The sequence below is a fragment of the Capronia coronata genome (assembly GCF_000585585.1).
Source record: "Capronia coronata CBS 617.96 chromosome Unknown acBCG-supercont1.5, whole genome shotgun sequence".
NCBI lineage: Eukaryota > Fungi > Ascomycota > Eurotiomycetes > Chaetothyriales > Herpotrichiellaceae > Capronia > Capronia coronata.
Window position 1 is genome coordinate 1169449 of NW_006912897.1, and position 22188 is coordinate 1191636.

The following is a 22188-nucleotide window of genomic DNA, read 5'->3' on the forward strand; positions in this document are numbered from 1 at the left end:
TGCTTTGCTGTGCTTTGCTGTGCTTTGCTGTGCTTTGCTGTGCTTTGCTGTGCTTTGCTGTGCTTTGCTGTGCTTTGCTGTGCTTTGCTGTGCTTCGTTGCCTCTGAGAAGCTGTGCTCGCTTTGTTACTTGCATGGTGCTTTCACTGTTGTGGTCTCTTTCACCCACCGCTTCTGATCCAGTACTACTAGTAGTATATCAGAACTCCTTACCGGGGCGATTGCTGGGGAAGTGGCCATCCAAGAGGAATCAAAAATGAGCATGGAGCAGCAAAAGAGGGAATATTGAATATCCCAAATCATCACCCAGTCAATGCTATTCCCGACATGCCCATATCAATTCCTCATTCTATATCTGACCTGCTTGGATGTCCCACATGATAGGCTTGCTCGCATCCTCAAGCTTACCGGTAAAGGGTAGGTACTCCAAGTACTGTAGTTATCCAGTAGCTCTAGTATTAGTGGCAGTACTTACATACCTAGACACACAGTATACACCTAGTCCTGGCAAAAGTGCGGGATCTCGCAGGCTTCACTTGACCAACTCGCCATGACCCCGACCTCTCTTATGTGTATGCTTCCTCCACACCAATCATGCCACCATTGGACCTGCAACTTCTCAGTTGACTTGACGCACATCGGCGGACACGAGGTCAGTTTGTCGACAGATACTATGAATGAACAACAAGCCAGCGCTGTAGACACCGCAGTGCAAAATGATGACTTGAGGATCGCAGTGAATTGAGTCTCCTACTAATAGTACGTACCTAGTACGACTAAGTACGGCGCGGTGCAGTTCGGATCTGCCTCCTCCACTTTCCTAACGCCCCGGATTTCAAGCCGCCTCTCCGCCTGCCGGAGCATTTACTGGCGCTCACCATCCTTCTTATCTTGCTATGTGCCGACGTTCACCCGTGGGCTTCGACTGTGGCATCGGCGACAAAGGATCATACTCGCGCACTACTTGATCCACGATGTCGTCCATCTCTCCTACCGGCTCCTACTCCCCCTCCCAACCTCACGACCCAGGCAGCGCATACAAATACGAAGATCAGTCCGCATACCAAATTCCTTCCACCTACGCCAACCAGTTCGAGGTTTCAGTGCCTGCCCCTCGGTCCGATGCAGGACCCTCACAAGCAAAACCTACAAGGCAGCAGTCAACGGGCTCATCCGAACCAAGGGTTCGTCTTAGAAAGGCCTGCGACAGTTGCAGCGTGCGAAAGGTCAAGGTGAGTCGGCAATCTGTGCTCTTCCGAGGGCGCCATAGCTGACGGAAACTTAAACAGTGCGACGAAGCTGGACCTCCCTGCAAGTCATGCGCCGCCCTCGATATTCCTTGCACCTTTGATCGCCCGAGCCGACGCCGTGGCCCTCCCAATAGACATGCAGAAGCCATCAAGAGACAGAAGCTGGAGAGCGTGGCATACGAAGCGTCCCGAGGTTCCCCAACCCACGATGCTGCATACAGTCTGGCAGCCCTCTCAGCTCCCTTGCCGCTGTCCGCCGAGTCAATCTGCGACCTACCCACCTTGAAGATCCTTCTGGACGATTACTTCACATACATCCATCCATTGATTCCTGTCCCACACGAGCCCACGTTTCGCAGAGCTTTCGACGCAAGAGAAGACAGAACAAATCGCAGTTTCCTGGCTCTGATCGCTGCCATGATAGAGTGCTTGGTGGCATCTTTCCCACGCAGACCGCGACAACTTTTCGTCACGGAGCCAGGCAAATCGCTGTTCCCCAATGCTGGGGCCTTGATTGATCGGTGTCACCAGGTCTTCGTCGAAGCTCGAGGAATCGGATATCAAGATAGACCCTTAGGACTTTACGACGGTATAGCCAGCTATTTGACGGGCTTGGCCGCTGGATATTGTTTGAACGTTCGACGTCTCCGTTTATATCTTTGGGAGTGTACGATCATTACACGGGAGCTGAATTTTCACCGACCAGAAACTCACCAAGCTTCGCTGGTGACGCCTGGCGGGTACGCTCCTGCCGATGCCGAGAAACCATCATCCGTTGACTACGTCTATCAAGAATCCGGTCGCCGTCTCTTCTGGTTACTCTTTGTGGGTGCCATGTCAGCTCGACAACTGGACGACGCAGAAGGTGATCTGTTGATGCCCCCTGTATCACATGCGGAAATGCTCCCGCCTTTGCCCTTGGAGGTGGACGATGAATACATTACGGAATCCCAGGTGTTCCCCCAACCGCGTGGCGTCGTGGCAGAATTGGTAGGGTTCAATCTGAATGTCAAGGTCTTCAGGGCATTTCACTTTCTGGCGGCTCTAGAAATGGCGTTCGGCGCTAATACCGTCTACGATTGGGACCGACAACGTCAGATCATCCGCCGCGCTCTTCAGAACGTGAAGGATGCCACTCGAGATGCCCCAAAAGAGCTGCAGCTGAATCCAGCCAATGGCTTCGGCGAGTGGCCACCCACCCACACCGATATCTCCGCCTATTCTCACCTGTACATCGATCGCGAAGGAGCGGAGACGGACCCCAGTTTGACGTCTGGGAGTGCCCGAGGGTCCTTATCCGTGCCGCCGTTTTCGAAGCGAGCCATTCAATTTGAGATACAGAAGGCCAACATCTACGCCACCCAACTCTCATCCAGATCATATCTGGTGGAGCGGTTTTGGAATCTCTATGAGGTTGTGGATCGCGACAAGCTCGTCCTTCCAACTGAGAAGTCGGGGATTGGTACTTCTCCCACGGCAGGTATACTCACTGCGGGGATGGAGCACAGTTTCAACAAACAGGCTACCGCGCGGACCCCGAGCGATAGCATGATGGATGCTGGTGAACAAATGATGGCGGTGGAGCGTGAAGACATTGTTCGTGATATGGCCCTCCTGTTGAGAAGTATCAATCAGGTCAACATGGAGCCCAACGGAATGAGTATTGTGAGTCAAGCCATTGTGGAACTAGGGTGCTCACTTTTCTGACCGTTCCCAGTGTAATAAAATCCGGACCGTCGCATCCACGTTGCTGGAGACCAAGCGTTCTAGAATGAGCGTGATGCCTACGCTGGACTCGGAGAGTGTCAACGCCTACCTCAACACGTTCCTGCAGATTTTGTCTAGATTGGAACGATTGGGACCGGCGCGATACCGAGGCCTGGCCGACAGTGCTAATGGAGGTCTGTTGAGGACACCCGAGGAAATCGAGGAGGAAGAACTCGTGCATTGGGCCAGTCTGAAGGAGCACCAGGAGCGATTTGTTCGGTCCAACGGGTTCTGGTAACGACGGTCTTGCGAGATCTTCCGGCATTTAATGAAGAATTACAATGGGACATCTGCCTCCGCGGCCATGGAACAAGGGATTGTTGTGTTGTGCTTGTCACGCTCGAGCTCCTTACCGTAGTCAGGGCTGAGACGCCCAGCAGTAAAAGGGAACTCCGCCGAAATAAACCTCACATGAACGAGGCAGATGAAGACCGGATGCCTTTCCTTGGTAGGTACCTCAAATACTACGGATCGTACCTAGCCTTGCTACCTAAGGTACCTGCGTAGTTGTGTGAGATATGGATGACTCAGCTAATGGGGTCTGTAGAGTACAAGGCGGCGCCACTTTCATTCCGTATTGGGATAAGGCTGGTGCAGCCCGAGTTTCTCCAGAAGCTTGGCGATGGCGACGCGATGAAAGAATCAATTCGAATGTGAAGTTGAAGGTGGCCAGATATCTATCTGCGGGCAAATACTGTGGACAGACACAGGGGAGGCGTACCCATGCCTATTTCGACTGAAATCTACGCTTGAACAGTTCCAGGACTTGAGATTGATGAAAGACCATCCCTCGACCGAGCCCTAGAATCACCCCCAGTCAGCTAGAATGGAAAAGGAGTCGCTCCTTGCCATGACCAAGCTGCTCAGGTCCGGGTGAGAGAGACCTTGGGCATCAAATCCTCAAGGGGTTCTTGATCGATCAAACCGCGCTATTCAATACACGAAACCAAAGTGCCTGTTATTTCTGAAAGGCAAAGCGACCAGCCGTGTCGCGACCATGAAATCTTCCTTCTATTTTGGTCGGCCACCTCACGCCACTCGACGACCGAAGCGTCCTACGTCGCCTCCGAGACCAGTGGTTGAGCGAAAGTACGATGCGGAGTCGGGACAAGTCTACTCGGAAGTCGAGGTCCGCTTCAACAGGAAGCAGTACTTTGACTGGATCGGCGAGCCCAAGACGCCGGGGTTGATCAAGAAGTCTCGTCCCAACGAGCACGGGGCCCGTTCACTGGCCGACATGGCAGTGGTGAAGGTCGCCAAACTGCTTCCAAGGCTGACCCCGGAGCATTTCGCGGCTGTGCCCTGGGCGATTGCGGAGAAGGTCTGGAAGCAAGTGCTTGCCACACGAAGGGAAAGCTTCCATGCCTGGAGAACGTTTGCGGCCGCTTATCCCGGCGAGGATGAGTTCGGCCAGCCCGAATACAGATACCTGCTGGACATCAAGCAACCGGTGCTCCCACTGTGCGACTACTTAGTCGGCATCACCTCTCCAGATTTGAGCTGGTTGACATGTCTCCGGCTGTCACCCAAGCAGATGACCACCGTTGACCTTGTTTCGATTCACACGGTCACGAACTTGGCGGTGCTTGACCTGTCTGACGGCCAAGTCACCATTGATAACAACGTGTCCAAGTTTGACGAACGGGTGATGCGGTCGTGGGCAGAACTCGCCGCGTCGGGGCAGGCGTTTCAACATCTCCGTGTCCTTTTGTGTGGCTGGCAGGAGTTTGTGTCGGACTGGATCTTCAGATATACAGATTCCTTCCCATCCTTGTGCCATCTGATTGTCACCGACTGTCCCCGGATGCACCAGCGAAACCGAGGAGACTGGGAGCCTGTCTCGCAAGCGGCGGGTTGGGAAGCGAGACATTCCAAGAGAAGTGCCAAAAGTCTACGTCCTGTCATCGGCAACGACGACTTCTACTATGGTTCTGTGTCGGGGTGTTACTACGACAGCATGGCCCTCTTCCGCGACCTGGCGCATCCCCGCCGGCCGAATGTGGTGGAGAGGTTGCCGTTGCTGGAAGTCTGGTTAGGATCTCCTCGTCAGTGGTCACACATTGTCGACGACTTCCCTTCGACACGGACGGTTTTCTTCGACAATGTCAGGACTCAGGCATGGGCGGAACGCGAGGGTCATTCTTCTCAGGCTGCCGGGCGTGATCATACCAAGAGACTGAGAAATTCGGAAATGATTTCACAAGGGACTGCCTCGCCGCCGGCCAAGAGGGGATCCAAATCTAGGGCGACGATGAGATCAAACGTGCCAAGCGTGGTCGACATGCTTAATGAGTTTCAGGGTCGATAGTACAGGCGTTGAAGGGCTGCTATTCGGGAATATTCCTACTGCTACTAGTAGTACGTAGTAGGTCATTTGGGGACGACTTCGTCCATGGGATTGTCGTGGCCTTGACCAGCCCTGGGTCCGTGGTTGGGGACGCCATGGTAGATTCTAGATGCTAGAGGGAGCTCAGGGATCAATTTCCCAGAGCCTGATGCGCCTACATACCTAGGTACCTTAGATACTAATTGCCAGTCAGCAGTAATGGCACAGATGGCAGTGCAGTCTAGGTAGTCAATAATGTCCAGGCTACAAGGTAATCCTTAGGAAGCTGCTAGTATTCAGGAGCCTCCCTAGCCCTAAGCCGTCGTCGACGTCAGCGGTAATAGTGGGAAACTCGCTTGCGGTGGAGGGCTAGGGAGGCGCCGAGGGGCTAGAGGTTACTACTAGTAGTACTACGTACTATGCACATGGGGTAACAATCAGGGACAGCAAACACGGTAGGTACTTAACCAGGCCCCTAAAGAAGATGCCTAGACGAGAGAGAGCCTAAGAGACCCCTGTCTGCGGGACAATATGGCTCACCTGCTCTCGTGATAATACAAAATACACCACCAAACAAACAACTCATCTTCGATTACTGTCCTCTGTATGCCGTCAAGTCCAGACCAAAGAAGAAATCATCCGCTAGAGTATCTCATCACAAGCCTGATCGATCCTGCGCTTCCCGTTCCCAACAATCAGTCGTGTCGACACGGCTTGACCACCTGGACGTAACAATGGGCGCTGCCGCCCATTAGTTACGATTAGGCAGACAATCTGCCCCTCCACCTCTAACTCACTATCTTTCTACCTGGGGAACTAGAATTCCAGCCTCCTGCCATCACCGCCCCAGCACATCACATCACATCATATCTCCATCGCAAATCTTTCAGAGCAGAAGACACCATCACCTTACTACCTTAGCACGTACCCTCTATCAGCAAGCTTCTAACCTTGCCCTATCGCCATGTCGACACCCAATCGCGATCCTTCCGCCACCTCGTCCAGACCGAGTCTGGATGCCCAGTCGCCCACCGGCTCCTCTAGAACATCTCTACGCATCCCCTCTATGCCCAGCGCCGCAGCCCAACACCGCCAAAGCTTCAACGAATTAAGAGGCCTGCCTCCCTCTCCCAGATCCCAACGACCACCTTCTCTGTCGCAGTTGGCCGTGCAAGAACTCATCGACAATCCCCCAATGAAGAACCCCGATCCCAAATTCGCAGGTCGCGAATGGACCACCATCAAGGTTAAAGAGCTGGTCAGCCCAGGGGACCTTCGGTTCGTGGACATCAAGACGGCGGTGGAATCAGCCACAAAGGTAGCATGAGACTTCTGCTCAAGTTGTGAACATGGCATCGTTGCTGACAGCCAGCAGATCCTCGTCGAGTCAGGAGCCCCCGCTCTGCTCGTCCGCGAAAACGCCGAGTCTGACGACTCGCCCGTCATTGGGACGTTCGACTATCGCGACCTCAATGCCTATCTTCTGTTGGTCGTGGGTCTGATCAAACCCGAGGATGATGATCGTGCCGAAGAACTGGAAAGATTGGCTCAACAAGCACGCGAAGGAAAGGCCATGCACCTCCGAGACATCAAGTCTCTCAGCAAGAAAGAGCCGTTGACATTCCTGAGCGAGGACTCGGATTTGCTCAAGGCAATCGAGACGTTCGGCAAAGGAGTCCATCGCGTCGTCGTCGTGAACGAGTCGACCAAAGAGGCAACGGGCGTCCTGAGTCAGACAAGGCTGACCCAATTCCTCTGGGAGTATGGCAGGAGTTTCCCGGTGCTGGAACACCTCTATGCCCAACACCTGCGCGATCTCAAGATTGGTTCCAATGATGTCGTGGCCATCAAGTAAGTCATATCTTTTGTTTGGGATGGTTGGCGATGGCAAGGCTAACCTTCGTTTCTAGCGGTGACCGACCTCTGGCGGACGCCCTGACTATGCTCTACACCGAAGGCGTCTCGTCGCTCGCTGTGGTGGACCACAACTACAATGTCATCGGCAACATCTCCAACATCGACGTGAAACTACTCATCAAGTCCACCTCCCTGCCTCTCCTGCGGAATACCTGCATCCACTTCATCACCGTCATCCTCTCCACGCGCGGCATGAATGAAGGAAAGGACTCGTTCCCCGTGTTCCACGTCACCCCGCAGTCGACGCTCGCTCATACCGTTGCCAAACTCGTCGCCACCAAGTCCCACCGCCTGTGGATTACAGATCCGGCTTCCCCGATCTCCTCGGGCCCGCCCACACCCTCCATCCATTCCGCCACCCTCGCCCCGACCTCGAGCCACGCCTCCTCCGTCGTCACGGGCAGCGCATTCCCGGCCGCCACCCCCTCCACCACCTTGGATCCATCTTCAAGCGCCATAGTCGACCAGTCGCCCAAGACACCGTTCATCACGCCCACCGGGCCCAGCGTCTCTGCGTCTTCGTTGCCTGGCGCCCGGATTTCCGGCCGTCTTGTCGGCGTCGTGAGTCTCACGGACATTTTGATCCTCTTTGCCCGCGTCGGCGGCATGGACGATGTCGCCGACCCCAACGAGGTCCGCATGAGACGACGCCGAAGCAGCTCCAGCAGTGTCCGGAAGAGTTTCGACCTAGGCCCACGTCCGTCTCTTACTGGACAAGGAAGCGGTGTAGGGCGCCTGTCAGGTGAACGTTCCAGGTCGAGGAGGAGCAGTCTGGCCAGCGTCTCATCGCCTGGTAACGGAGCTGGGAAAGGTTGAGCCGGGGATTCGGTTTGCTATGGATATTGTCATTCCCATGGGAAAGAAGAAAAGAAAAGAAAAGAAACGATGCTTTTTGTAGCCCGTCATTGGAGCCTTGTAAAGGCGGTATCAAGGACCAAGGATAATGGCAGAAGCGAAGCCCGCTCCTCTGTTCTCTGGAGTGACTTGAGACCTGTTCAAATGACTGACTATCCCATGATATCGATACTGGTCCTGGTCCCTGTCCCAATCCTGATGCCGCCGATCCAATCCAAGGCAGGAAAGGCTCTTGTAATCGAAGAGAAATGCCGAGGTCAGGCTGGCCTCCGAACTGCTGTTTACTGGAGAGAGAGACATGGTTGAAGGAGTTTCCCGCGGTTGGTCTCATGGATTATTTTCTTACGGAGTGAGTGTACACGACACCAAGCACAGGATATTTGTGCGGCCTACCTAGAAAGACCAGAAGAAGACGGCAGTAGCAGCAGTAGGCGGATTTCATAGTGTATTGCGACTAGGTCTGCCAATCGGAAAAACTACTCCATGCTTTGATGTGCTCGTGGTACTGTAAAAGGGGTGAGATACCTACTCTACCTAGGTACCAACCTTGGTTACTAAGGTACGCAGGTCTTCTTTTGCCAACATAGGCATGCTGTACTGTGTTTCTGATATGGAGGGAAGATAATGTTTTCATTTCATATTACTTTAACCAACGTAAATATGGTTCTTTTCCCTTCTGGACCCAATCCTCCCTACCTATATATTAACACCCTCCAGGTGATTGACTCGACCCGACCCAACCCCTGACTCCTGAGCGGACTGGAATCTGGAACACCTGGTCAAACCCTTTGAGATTTGACCTTTCCCGTCCTTTCGAGGCATCCTTTTCAGATGCCGAAACGCCAACGGCGGAAGCAAGAGAAGAGATAGATAGAATAGAATATATAGATATAGAGGGCATTGACCCGACCGACCAAACCGACCCAACCGACCCGACCGACCAGAAAGCAATGCAAGTCAGGGTAGCAACGCAACACCTGGGTCTCAAACTCTTTAGAGTCCTCATATATGTATATGTCTGGGCACACATGCGTTGGTAATCCACGTGAACTGGCGGCAGAGAGCGGAGATCCCGAACCCAGGCAAACATGACTCTCGTTGCAGCAGCAATCATCATTTGCTTTTTCCTCCCAAGGTGCCCTGTTTTTCGTTTTTTCTTTCGTGGAAAAATACCTCCATCGTATAAGGAATCGAGGATTGAAGTCTACACTTTCTCCATATGCTCGGGGTCAGGATGACTCGAGCGGTAGAGGCTTCGACAGATAGATGGTCCCGGATTAAATAAGTCCACTCTCAGACTGAGAGATAGGTGATCAGGTTACCAGAGCCTTTCATTCGGGATTTGTCGAAGATAGCAGGCGGTAACCAGTGGATTGTAGTGAGGCGGCACAATAGTGACCAGTAGATAGATCTCACAGTGATCATGAGAATTATGAGAATCATGACCGCGTGGCTGCATTGGGTGAGAATGGTACGGAGTACCGATCCAAACAGCACAGCATTCATCCCACTGGCCGGCACCAGTATCGTCATGGACAACTGATGACATGCATCCTTCATGTTGCTGGAGAAGTAATGCACTGCAAGATATCCGTGCGCCGGCGCCGATGCAGCGTTCTGCTCGGGGCCAAAAGGGAAAGACCAGATCTTGCGTAGCATAGAACTACAGTCTGTCCATCCCAAGACAAGGATTTAGACAAAGATTTATCCTGTAGCGACTGCACCTTCGACCTCGGCGCCATCGTCCCAACTTCCGTCCATGACGAAGTGGTCCCAAAAGCCCTCTCCGGCCGGGGTGATCTGGCCCGAAGTCAAAGGCATGGCACCGCCGAAGTCGAGCCCCTTGCTCTCCTGGCTGAAATTGAAGTCCAGCCCAGCGGTAGGGAGGGAACTAGCATCACTGGCTGTGCGGTCAGCTGCGGACGAAGCAGTGCTGCCGTGCGTGTTTGTCGGTGTCGACTCGGAGTTGATCTCCTGAGAATGGGCGCTCTCGACACTCTGTTCGAGCACCGAGGGTGCCAAAGTCGCCGACATGCCTTGATATGCTGACGCATGGACAGGCATACCCTTGACGCCGCCGCCACTTCGCATGTCGTGCCATGGGTAGTATGGGGAGGAGACGTACTGGTCCGAACCGTGCATGAGCATGGCGTAGCTGGGATCATTATGATCGAAACCAGGGGCATGGGCAAACATCTGTTGAGACTCCGGGGGTAGAGTGGTGGTGAACGGGCCCATATCCTGCCATGATGACGAAAATGCATGGCCACCACCGCCGTGGTTTTGTTGCGCTGAGAGAGTGGCGGACTGCGTTTGTCTCATATATTCGGGATCCGGCTTGATCCCGTCGGTGTTGACTTGTCCAGCAGAGGTATCTCCGAGCTGGATTGTAGCGGGGGTCGACAGTCTCCTGTGGTCCAGCGAACCTGGTGGGTCGGATGAAGGGGGCGACTGTCGTTCTTGACGAGTTGGTATTGAAGCCATGGAGAAGGCTCGGCCGTGGTTGGACCGGAAATTGGCTTGATGGGGAGAAGGATATGGGGAGGGTCGGTAGGAGCCAGTGGCCGCCGGCGAAGCCATGTTGGGGTGAGACAGTAGAGGCGATGAAAACATGTTGGGTCGGGATTGGTAAGTGGCAGCATTGGGGTACTGAGCATACGGGTTCTGAATCATCTGTTCCATTGCACTTCTCATGGCGACTTGATTGGTAAGGTATGCGGCTAGCCGTCGATTGAAGTCTGCCGATCCCGTCTGGAGATGTGCTGTGAGACGTCGATATTGGAGAGGCAAATCATCGTCCTCCTCTTCATACATTTCCTCGTTGATAACATCTTGCTCAGTCACACGCAGTGACCGACCTGTGCGGCGTTTGTGGATTTCAGATGCCCTTCGTGCCGACTCGACTCGAGCTTCCAGACTTCGATCACTTCTTCTCGACGCAGCGATGTAGGCTCTTGAACACGAAAGTCAGCTTGAATGCCCCGTATACCCAGGTCGGACTTGGTGTACCTCTCCTGGTTCTCTTCATGAGTCCGTTCAGTCTTGATCGCCTTGGCAGGCGGTGTCGTTCTTAAAGGCGGCATTTTGTGAAAGAGTATTGGGTTTTGATGAAGAAACTCGAATGTTTCCAGCGACTGCTTTCAGTGCGGATTGGCAAGCTATGGGCCTCAGTTGCTCAATCACTGAGTAGCTTCACAATGCAGGAGGCCGGGGATTGATCAAAAAGATGACGGCAACGAAGTAGATGCTGTTGCTCTCGGTGATCTGGTCTCACAACTCAAGTCACTGAAGAAGACAATATGTCGTGTAAAGTAAACAATCGACAGATCGAGATCCGAGAAGAGGAAGAGGCAACATTAAGAGCAAGACATATAAAGTGGCGAAGCAGCCCAGGAAAATCATCCGGTCAAGAAGAAACTGGCTTTGGGGGCAGGGGCATGATGGCAAAGAGAGTGTAGCGTAGAGTTCTAGCAAAGCCAGCTTGGGAAGATAGCTGCGCGAGGAAGCTCGTACAACGTTGGTGACGGTGCTCAGTGTTTTGACTGAGTGGAGACGACGGGCTAGGAGACCACTCCCGGGGAAAAAGGTATGTCGTTATAGCGTCGATGGCCAGGGCTGCAGCGGAGGCGATGTGTTGAAGCGAGGATCGCGGGCATAATACTGTGCTAGTCCTGATGTGCGTATGTGCCAAAGTGTGGCTGAGAGAGACGGCACAAGTCGATAGCCTGAGAAGCTCTCCAGCGACCGAGGAATACGCCAAAACCATCCATCCTGGTTGGCTGAAAGTCGCCTGCAAACGAGTAGCAGGGAAAGAGAAAAGCCGGAGAGTGTGCATCCTGTGCACAGTCATCGTGGGCGAAAAGCTGAAATGGTAAACCATGGTGGACCCGGATGGTGTTGGTATGGAATAACCATTCGCCCTTCCAGCGATCGACCCTGTGCCTTGTGCTCTGTGCCCACACTTGGTGACAGGGTCCTGGGCATCGGGCCACCATTCTCGATGAGGAAGGTCTGAAATGAGATAGAGTTGGTGAGCGCCGCTAGGCCAGCGATCATGGAGGAGAATTGGTCCATCCGGTCCTCCACCCTCTCGTAAACCATCTCCGCCGGCGCATATTGGGCCCGTGGATCGAAGAGCCTATGTCGAAGGGTTTCACCATGATCCCAGATCCCAGATCCCCATGCCCTTATCCCATGCCATTCTGCCGGGGCATCCCTTCTTTTCTCTCTTGATGCTGGCTGCTCTCGCTCGGTTTTTTACCATGACGGAAATTACACCCATCTCCTTCTTCCAGCTCCATAGGTCTGCATTCCAAGCCCCAGAAAGAGGGTGTCTTGTGAACTGCCAGTAGCAGGGTCCGATCTTGCCGTGCGACTCCGCGAATTGGCTCTATCGGTCGTAGTTCCAGATCCTAGCGTGCACCTGCGATCGCCCAGTTTCAACAGACACACGTCAACTGACGGTTTTGATAGTGATGGCAGCGGATTACAGATCCCCCAAGTGGCCTGATTTCAGATCGGACCTGATATTTGGGTTTCACCATAATCATGACTGGTCGGCTATTCAGGAAGGTGGTCAACTGCAGGGGAGACGACGCCGGAGAAGGTATGCGAGGAAACTGGGAGAAGAAAATCCACCATGTAGCTGCAAGCTCAACCTCAGCTTCGAGACCTGTTCATTATTGCAGTTCAAGTTGGCATTCCTGCAGTGTGAAGATTCCATCACGAGGGCCCGTGCAGAAACTCATGCCAGAGATCAGATAGATTCTTGTGCTTCTCCTGCAAAGGTGGATGAGGTAGTGGTTAAGACAGGTAAATAGCCATTATTGCACGCCTCCACTGCAAACATCGTTGCCACTATGCCCTGCGGTCCGCAGCGGAGCATTGTGGGCTTGGATCGTTCGCCCATCCTCGGGTTGGCCACTGCGGAGGTGATCGTTGAGAGGCTCAGGGACTATGGTAGAGGGACGGGGGCCGTCACTGAGCGAGGGAGTGACTGAGCAGGTTAGTGCTGGACCCGGCGAGGACGCGAGTATGTGAGAATACTTGGCCAGCATTCATGGCGCTCCGAGTGAGGTCCCCTCGTGCACAAAGTGCGAAGATAGATTGGTACAGTTGTCATCTTGGGGTGCGAGTGGCTCTGGGAAGCCATCGTTATTCGTTGCGTTGAGGATGCCGACCCTGGAAGAAAAAAAGTCACAACGGCAACGGATGTGGTTGATCCTCTCAAGCTGAAGTGCCAACTCCACGGGTAAGACAATTCCGGCAGCAAGTATTTCAAATTGTTTGGGAGTCAAGTAAGAAATTGATGAAGCCTAAAGAAGTGGAACTTGAAGCAGCGGTAGAGTTTCGTACAACGCCCCCAGATCCGCGACCTGGATTTCCACCCACCGTGACTGGCAGGCAATTCGATGGGCTCCTTAGGCTCCCTACCTTAGGCTCCTCCAGGGCTCCAGCATCATGGATTGTTGATCTTCAATCACTGCACCCTCCAGCGTCCAGTGCAGTGCAGCGCTCCCTGACACCCTCGAACCGGTCTCATCTAGCAGTTCCCACCATCACTCAAACTAGTCCTTCAGCTCCTCCTCGCATCTCCTGTCGTGCCGGAGTTGACTGGCATCTGCAAGATCCAGATCTGTATCCGGATCTGGGAGCCGCATGTTGATCGATCTGATGGCCGCCTATCACTTCTCTCCCCCGCCGATCGTATCTCTCCGATCACTATCACCCATCATCCATCAACGTGGCTTTTCCTCATTGCAACCTCGACGAAAACTTCCCCATCGACTGAGGAAGGATGACGATTTCCTCGTGTTTTAGGCCAAAAATGGAATAAGAAAGCGCTGCAACCTGCATTGGGCGGACGTGGAAGTTGTTGGGATGCCAAGTCAAAACAACGGACCATATCACTAGACAAAGAGAAGGTCCAAACGCACGATGCACTGTATACTAGTAGAGCATCGGAACCAGGGAGCTGTCTGCAAGTGTCAAAACGGCGGATTCGTGGTACCTCCCGGGAGGACACTCAGCTCCACGGTGGCTCGCGCGTCATGTTCCCGTTTACAGTTTCCTTCTGGTTGCTGCTGCCAGTATGTAATATAATTCAATTTGGTTGAGAAAGCTAGAGAGGCCAGTGTCTGAATCTCTGATCTCTGTCACGCTAACTGATGCTCAACGAAGGTACATGGCCCTGGTCTTCCCGCGCCTGCCCATTGAGTTCGTAGGACACTTTGAACCGCATCTTGACTGTACTGCCTTTCCCTACTGGTACTCCATTGAGGATGATTTCTTGATGAATGGCGTGTCGTGACTTGGGTCGCATGTTGCGTCCACTCTGTGGCTTCAGCTCCAAGGTGTAGCTCTTCTCCACAGCGACATAGAAATGCAGGCCAGTAATGGGTTGGTCGGTGGTATTTGAAAAACGTGCTGTGATCTGGATAACTGACTGTCCTGCCGGCCGTCGCGGTTCAAAGTCAATCTCCACCGCTGACGAAAGTACTTTCACCACCTTGGTCTCAGGCAATGACGACTCAAACATCCAGTCATCTTCGGCCGGTTGAGAAAAAGTCTGATGTTGCGGTACCGTGGACGCCTGTGATGCGGGCTGCGGTGGTTGCACCTGTCGTGGGGTCGATGGCCGTGAACTCGAGGCTACAAGAGCGGCGAAGGGATCGCCATGTGTTTGACTAGCTTGTCGAACTTGCGGTGCAGCCGGTATGGGAGTTGCCGGTTTGGAGGCCGGTAACGCGCTGGTAAGCGATGCAAAGGCATCATAGTTTGGTTTGGGTGAAACCGCTGGGTGAGGCGCAGGAGGCTGGCTTGGTGTAAAATTGAGGGTGTTGGAAAAGCTGCTGCTTGCCGGTGCCCCGGTTGTCGCTCCTGGGCCCAGGAAAATCGATCCAAGGGGTGCGGGACTGGGATCTGACAAGGAGAGTCCCAATAAATCGTCTTCTACGGTCTTCGGCGCGGCTTGTGTCGAGGCACTGGCGCCTGTATCGAGGAGGGAACCATTGGTATCTGCCACAGCCGGTGCAGTCGGCGCGGGCGGGTCTGGGTCGAAATCGATCAAGGACAATTCGTTGGCGGAGTTTTTGCCAACTCCTGTCGTTGTACCCAATGTGCCCTTCGCGATCTGGTTGGCCGCATCGACATTGCCCGCCTTCATCAATTTGTACCTCTCTATTGTCCGGTGTATACTGTCGTTGATTTCCAGCAGTTTCGCGACTGCTTCGGCGTCGTCAGACTCTTCCTCGCACATCTTCTGGATCTTGGGATGCGCGCTCCGGAGCGCTGCTGCGAGTTCCTACACCAAATCAGTCATCGTCGTCAAGAGGCGGTCGGGAACCAATACCTCGAAAACATCTCCATCTGCGAATTTGGCGCCTTCCCTGTGGCTCTGGAGCATATCCTCCAGGATCTTGGCTTTCTGTTGTACTTTCGCAACCTCTTCGGCTGCTTTTGCTCGATAGTCCGTTTTATGTCTTGTGTCGTAGCCGGCCATAACCTTCATCAGGCGGTTTGCTTCCTGGAGATCCTGTGGTCGTCCACGCCGGATCAACTCTTGAAGTTTAGCCGATTGTGCCGCCCGATCTTCCGCTTCCATCTCCTCGGGAGACTGGAGATTCTGTAATGCGTCAGTATGGGCGCTGTCATCGAGACATGCTGCTCACATCGCTCGGGTTCAGCACTGCCGCATCTTCCCTGCGTATCTCCGGAAACATATAGCCCTTGTACAGCAGGAGCCGATGCATATCTCGTATGAAGCCCAGGTCGTCCTTATATCTTGAGGTTTGACATATTGTCTGCCGCCACTCTTCAATAGCTTCCAAGATCTTGCCCTGCACACGGCTCGGACGTATGGGAGGTCGTTCGGGGAATCGGCGGACGAGTTCGTTGAGAAATTCCTTGGTACTGATCTGTAGATGGAACGGATAGCCGCAGTTCTTGACACAGATATCTAGCAATGATAGAGCCAGCATGGCCACGTTCGGGTTCCGGTGATTGATGAGTTGGACAATAGTCATGGCAGCCTCGCGAGGCGCGTTGCCCTTCTTGGAGTTGATCAAGTCGACGATCTCGAGGTTCAACGCCAGATTGGGTTCGAGGTTGGCTACCGGGTCGCAGGCATTGTAGATGTACCGTTGAAGCGTCGACCGCGGCGGCGCGAACCCCTCGAACTGGTTCCTCGACGCCATTCTGGCAGATGCCGCCTCCATATCTTGCGTGAAAAGCCGCAATCGGCAGGGTCGAACGTTTGCTCGTAACTCGAATTCTGGGCTGCGGGCTTCTGAACGAGACGCGGATGGCTACCTAGGACCTGTACAAAGTACAGAGTAATCAGGCCAGGCTGTGACGAAACCTTGGCGGTTCCGCGCCCCCTATTCGTCCTGGTAAGACAGCGGGACCAAACTCACAACTACCCGACTCAGAGATGAGCGGAGAATGGACGGCCCGACAGGAGTTACAGCCTTACTACTACTACGTATTCCTCGGCATCTCAAAAGTACTGAAATGGTATAACCCCTGTCGCACTTGAGGATTACTTGAATGAACTCCAGTGTAAACGTGGTGTCCTCGCTCAAGAAATACAATGGACATGACGCTCCTGGCAAACGAGCTACGCCTGAAGACATGCTGAGCCATGGTCGGCCGTCCCAATTCACCCACAATGCTTTACGCTCAAGGTCCCAAACGATGTCGAGAATATGTACTCTTAAACATCACCTCAGCCGACGCGGACTGGCTATGCCCGCACCATGCAATAGTGGAGGCGCCGGCAAATCCTTCACCGGGGGTGGTGGTAGTGGCCCTGTTGGCGGTGGCTGTCGTAAGGACAGAGGTGGACTTGCTAATGGGTTTCGTCCGTTCATCGCTGAACCGTTGCTACTTGTTCGGGGAGGAAAGACTGGCCGCTGTGAGGGTTCAATTGCCGATGCAGGCTCAGGAATGTTGTCACGGTCGTTGTACCCCATGCGGTTGGGACGCGGCACAACTCCGCTCGGGGCGTCTCGCGTCTCAAGGGACAAGTGTTGTAGTGACAACGGGGGTGGTGGTGATCTTTCCACGATCCCTGTGGGAGTATGCTGACCAACAAATTGAGGTGCGGCAACGGGTATATGACCAGTCGCGGGCACTTTGTGTTGCCTGGCAGTAACAGGCGTGCCCCGGATGTCGCTGGCAAAGGATGCTGTAGACGCGGCCGAGGTCGTGTAAGAGGCATCCGAGCTTGTACCGTCACTCTTGAGAGATTTGGGCGCGGGTGGTGCAAGGTAGGATTTCCGATTGTGTCGCTCCATCATTGATACCGCCCACTCTTGCAAATCGACTGGAGTTCTCTTGGCCGCTTGTAGAAAATTGTCCCTATCATACAGCTCTCTGGGTGTTGGTCTTTCGTCAGGGTTCTTCAACAAACACTTGGCCACAAAGTCTTCCAAAATGCTGGGGAATGCTTCACTCTTGGGCAACTTCGGCGCAGGCTCGTGGACAATAGTCTGCAGAAGGTCGAGGATTCCCATCGGTCCCGCACTAGCTCTGTCGCCTGCGGCAGAGTCGCTAGAGTCGAAGGGAAATCTGCCGATAGCCAATTCCATCACTGTAAGACCAACACTCCACACATCTGATTTGATCGAGTACGCTCCTCCCTGGATTCGCTCTGGAGCCATGTATGTTGAAGTCCCCACAAAGGTGTTTGCGACCGAGTTCACGGTCTCTGTCGCAACTCCGAAATCACACAGTTTGATCATGCCACGAGAATTGACCAGAACGTTGGAAGGCTTGATGTCTCGGTGCATGATGCGATGCGCTTCGTAGAGATAGACCAAGCCACCTAGAATTGACTCTGTTATCTTCCCAAGCACGTCGACCCGAATAGGTCCGAAGTCTTTCGATATCCGATCCAAAGAACTGCCCACATTAGTTGCGCCAAAGGACGAGTCTACAATCTGAGGACTCACCCGCAGTCCATGTATTCCATACACAGTACAATGTCACGAGCCTCATTCTGAAAGGCGCCGTAAAATGTGATCACATACGGGGAACTGCAGTCATGACCGACTTGCAACTCCCTCACAATCTGCTTGCGGACGTTCTCTTTTGCATCGACCCGGATGATCTGTGTTTGTTCAGCGCGCGTGACACTAGATCGGAGAATTCTATATTTACCTTTCTGGCCATGATGACTTTGGTGGTAGCATGCATGACTTTACTGACCGTACCTCCATTGCCAGCGCCCAACTCTTTGAGGACCACCAGATCTTCACTTCTCAAATCCAACTTGAATTCTAACCCGATCTCCAATGTGTCCGTACGGTCACTTTCGGAGTTGCCCAGAGCCCCCGGTATCTGCGCATCACCCTCCGACGGATTCGCTGTTCGTGGCGGAGGAGCATTTAGAGCCAGCCCTTTCACATTCTTCCTCTTCAGAGTTCTGGTCTTGAACGGGTCAGACATCTTGTTGGAGTTGATGTGAGGTCTAGGTATGATCCAGTGAACGGGGCTTCTGTCACTGTCTCGTGGGCCGGAGGTTTGAGGAGGGGATCAGGTATTAAGCAGGCTCGATCGATTCCGTGGGGTTGTTAAGGTGCGGCAGGTCGAACGAGAGAGATAGCCTAGGATTCAAATGCAAAGGTAGACTGTGCCATGGGCGCTTAGGTGAAGGAGGGCCAACCGATGGATTGAGGAACGCGTGGCGGTTATCTCGCTCCTGTCAGTGCCATGTACCCGAGTCGAAGAGAGCCACGCATACGTCAGCAGATCCAGAGCAGGGCAAGTCGTCCAGATACTAGGATGACTAGAGGAGATGGCTTGGAGAGTCCTGCCGCAGGTGACAGATCAACTGAGCTTTCGAGGCAGAGAAGGAATCGTCAAAGTCGACTTTCGTTTGGAGAAAGGGGTTCACAGGCAGGTAGGACCCTCCTGACGACGGAGGCGTTTATTTTGGGACGTTAACGGCAGAATGAGAGAGATTCTGGCCAAATGTCATTGCATAGATAGTTGATAGACTGAAGAAATCACCAATAACATGGCCTTAGTTCAAGCGAAGGCGCCTATTCGGGGGACGTTCAATCAGATCTACTACTCCTCCTGGTAGGCTGGTAGGATGTTGCAGATGTAGTGTGCAGTTTGAGGGCAGGTTGCTGCAAGTGAGGAGGGACTACACAGTGTTACTAGGCGATACCAAGTTAGGCTTAGGAGGCTTAGGAGGCTAGTCTCACGCTCAACTTGCCCTGGCCGCACAGAGTCCTAATATCAGCCTGCGCCCCTGCGTCTTGCGACAGATCTGGAACGCCCCGAGACCCCGCCATTCGTTTGGAAGCTGTACGCCATGCCGCTTTAACCTGCCTGCACCAACACAACTTGAACTGCAACTCCAGCTCTTGGAATCCTCGTCCCTCTCACCTCGACGCACCTAGGTTAGGTAGGTACTTTCTTTGCAGTCAATCCCATGGGCACATCTAAACCCAGCCAGAACATGATCTTGACACACCTCCTTCAGCATTGAGATAAACATTGCTCTGCGTGCCCTCGTTCCAGGTAGACGGCAGTCTCATTGGATACCTGCCTACGTGCCCGAGCCTTCGGCTACCTCGAAATGAAAAGGTCCAAGAGGAAAAGAACATGACGGTGCCCTCGGCGGACAGCAGCGGTGCAAGAGTTGAGGTGCTATTGCGGATCGACGACAAGTCATCTAGGAATAGCCTGAGGAGTCGAGAGCGGTGTGTATAGTGTTTGGCACTCATCCATACCACGGGCGTACCCTCCCTATTCTTTTGTTGCATATCTTCTCCTGCCCGGCGCTAAATACATGGGTTCTTGTCTCAAGCACCTCTGTCTATGGGTATCTCAATATTCAGTGATTTCTTACGACTGTCGCCATTACTGGCGCTGCATCACGGCTCTCGGCTCTCGGTGCGTGAGGTTGCTGCGGCTGTTGCTGTTGACAAGTCTCATCACCGTCGACTCTAGACCTGTTGGACCTTGACCGTCCACAGTTACCTATCTAAAACACACCAATGTCAAGCAAGTTTCTCGTATTGGCAACTGAGCAGCCTTGATCAAAAGTTCTTCCAATCGACATGATTCTCCCAGGCATACGCTGCTTTGAAGATTGTTGCCTCGTCCCAGAACTTTCCCACAATCTGCATACTTGCGGGAATTTTTATGTTCGGGTTGGCGTGTGATGGGACGAAGCCGATCGGGACCGCCAGAGCAGGATGACCGGTGATGTTGAATGGGCTTGTATTCTCCGTTTTGCCAGTCGAGGCCATGATGTGTTCCATTGGAGTGGCGTTCACCGGGGGCAACGGATCCGCGGGCGTCAGTGTGGTTGGCATGACCAACAAGTCGTACCTCGAGAGCACTTCGTCGTAGGCATGGGTGAGTTTGCGTGCGAGATTGACGGCCTTGGGATATGCAGTGGGGTATTCTTGCCAGGCATATTCGCCGGAGAACAGGCCCTCTTTGCTCATTGCGCTCAACTTCTCCCACGATTGTTGCGTGTAAGGCAGGGCTTTCTTCTCAAAGAGATCGGTGAGCATCACTTGTCGTCGCCCCGTCGCCCGGCCCAGCATGCCTATGTGGTTTCCCATTTTGGTGAGCACAGAGTAGACCTGTCGAGCGCTGGCATGCATTGGGACGGACACGGTTTCGACGTTGGCCCCTAGTTTCTCAAAAACAGCCACCGCTGCTCGGAACTTCTTCGCGATCTCTGCGTCCATTACGGGAGACGTGAGGCCTTCGTGGAGCAGGCCGATTCTCATCCCTTTCACGCCCTGCTCCTTTGTATCTCGCAAGATCTGGGAGTATGCTGGCACATTCTTAGGAAAGGGGGTCCCTGCGATTTGCCGGTCATCTAGCCCATCAACGCCCGCAATCGCTTCCAACATGATTGCGTTGTCAAGGCACGTCGTTGTCATGGGGCCGACATTGTCTACGCTGGCGTCGTTACTGGCAATGCCCGTGTACGGCACCAGTCCAGTGGTGGCCTTGAAGCCGTAAAGGCCACAGAGACTGGCAGGGATTCGGATTGAGCCGCCCTGGTCGCATCCAACGCCCAAATCGACAGCGCCCGATGCCACCAATGCCGCCGTCCCCGAACTGCTGCCTCCGCAAGAATAGCCTCGAGCATACGGGTTGTGCACGGGACCTGTGGCGGCGGTGTTGCTGACCGCACCTCGAGACAGGTTCTCACAGACTGCCTTTCCCGTAATGATGGCCCCGGCATCGAGGACTCGCGTCACTACCGTCGCGTCCGTTTTTGGAACCCAACCGGTGAATGACTCGGTGCCCACTAGGCAAGGGACGTCGGCGACGCAGATATTGTCCTTGAAGCACACGGTCCGCCCCTCGAGTAAGCTGGATGAAGGGTTGGCCTTTGCGCATTCAAATCTCCAGGCCCATGCCCCGAGAGGGTTCTCCTCTGGCTTAGGCAGGTAGAGTTTGTTTCTGGGAGTTGCCACCAGGTCTGGCGTCGGTTGATAATCTGGAAGCAGAAGTCAGCGGTCAAGGTTCCTGTCTCCTGTAGTCATGGGGTTACGACCCTCTAGCTGTGACACCGTTTCCAATGCTGCCTTCATACGTTTCAGAAGTTGGGCATATTGTTCGGTCTCAGCCTCGTCCAGCTTGATGTTCAGCCGACCTGCAGCTGCCAACAAATCGTCCATGGTCGAAGCCATGACTGACCTGGTGCCTCTTTACGATCGTCGAACGGTCAGCATTAGTTATGTCTACCTTTCATTATAAGGTAACGATCTGGATCGGTGAGCAAACGGTAACATTGACTGGTTCTGACCCTGCAACTCTCCAGTCTTCCTGCTCGACCAACTCTACCTTTTAGTCTGTCAACACAACAAGTTGTATCGAAGGGTTTGCAGCGGGGTCGGTCCCTATGAGTCTGTCAAAAGAGTTCAAGGTGTCGGACGTGCGCGTTCTTATCGGAGAGCCGCAAGCGATGGTGGGCCTGGTCTCGTCTATCTGCGGATCTCCTACCATGACCACTCTCCCTACTACTAGTAGTACCACGCCCTCCAGTGGTCGCTGGGCCCGTACTGGACCTTCAGACCGCCTTGTATACTGC

The 22188-nt window shown here is 53.7% G+C and overlaps 7 protein-coding genes across 7 annotated transcripts; 3 read left to right on the top strand and 4 right to left on the bottom strand.

Annotated features, from left to right (window-relative positions):
* Positions 1-973: 973 nt before the first annotated feature.
* On the top strand, positions 974-3254 carry A1O1_06094 (uncharacterized protein; the record flags this gene model as incomplete). The annotated part of the gene is made up of 3 exons (XM_007726974.1): positions 974-1231; positions 1289-2914; positions 2967-3254. 3 exons carry the CDS (start codon positions 974-976, stop codon positions 3252-3254), a joined length of 2172 nt encoding a protein of 723 aa, XP_007725164.1.
* A 759-nt stretch (positions 3255-4013) lies between these two features.
* Positions 4014-5324, top strand: A1O1_06095 (uncharacterized protein; the record flags this gene model as incomplete). Its single annotated transcript, XM_007726975.1, has 1 exon — positions 4014-5324. The coding sequence occupies one exon, from the start codon at positions 4014-4016 to the stop codon at positions 5322-5324; it is 1311 nt and encodes a 436-aa protein (XP_007725165.1).
* A 982-nt stretch (positions 5325-6306) lies between these two features.
* A1O1_06096 (uncharacterized protein) lies at positions 6307-8075 on the top strand (the record flags this gene model as incomplete). Its single annotated transcript, XM_007726976.1, has 3 exons — positions 6307-6660; positions 6718-7193; positions 7253-8075. The coding sequence occupies 3 exons, from the start codon at positions 6307-6309 to the stop codon at positions 8073-8075; spliced, it is 1653 nt and encodes a 550-aa protein (XP_007725166.1).
* Positions 8076-9818: 1743 nt separating this feature from the next.
* A1O1_06097 (uncharacterized protein) lies at positions 9819-11197 on the bottom strand (the record flags this gene model as incomplete). Its single annotated transcript, XM_007726977.1, has 2 exons — positions 9819-11067; positions 11124-11197. The coding sequence occupies 2 exons, from the start codon at positions 11195-11197 to the stop codon at positions 9819-9821; spliced, it is 1323 nt and encodes a 440-aa protein (XP_007725167.1).
* Positions 11198-14274: 3077 nt separating this feature from the next.
* A1O1_06098 (uncharacterized protein) lies at positions 14275-16309 on the bottom strand (the record flags this gene model as incomplete). Its single annotated transcript, XM_007726978.1, has 3 exons — positions 14275-15417; positions 15466-15738; positions 15785-16309. 3 exons carry the CDS (start codon positions 16307-16309, stop codon positions 14275-14277), a joined length of 1941 nt encoding a protein of 646 aa, XP_007725168.1.
* A 525-nt stretch (positions 16310-16834) lies between these two features.
* On the bottom strand, positions 16835-18563 carry A1O1_06099 (STE/STE7/MEK1 protein kinase; the record flags this gene model as incomplete). The annotated part of the gene is made up of 3 exons (XM_007726979.1): positions 16835-18017; positions 18068-18225; positions 18276-18563. The coding sequence occupies 3 exons, from the start codon at positions 18561-18563 to the stop codon at positions 16835-16837; spliced, it is 1629 nt and encodes a 542-aa protein (XP_007725169.1).
* Positions 18564-20167: 1604 nt separating this feature from the next.
* On the bottom strand, positions 20168-21787 carry A1O1_06100 (uncharacterized protein; the record flags this gene model as incomplete). Its single annotated transcript, XM_007726980.1, has 2 exons — positions 20168-21594; positions 21649-21787. The coding sequence occupies 2 exons, from the start codon at positions 21785-21787 to the stop codon at positions 20168-20170; spliced, it is 1566 nt and encodes a 521-aa protein (XP_007725170.1).
* Positions 21788-22188: the final 401 nt, after the last annotated feature.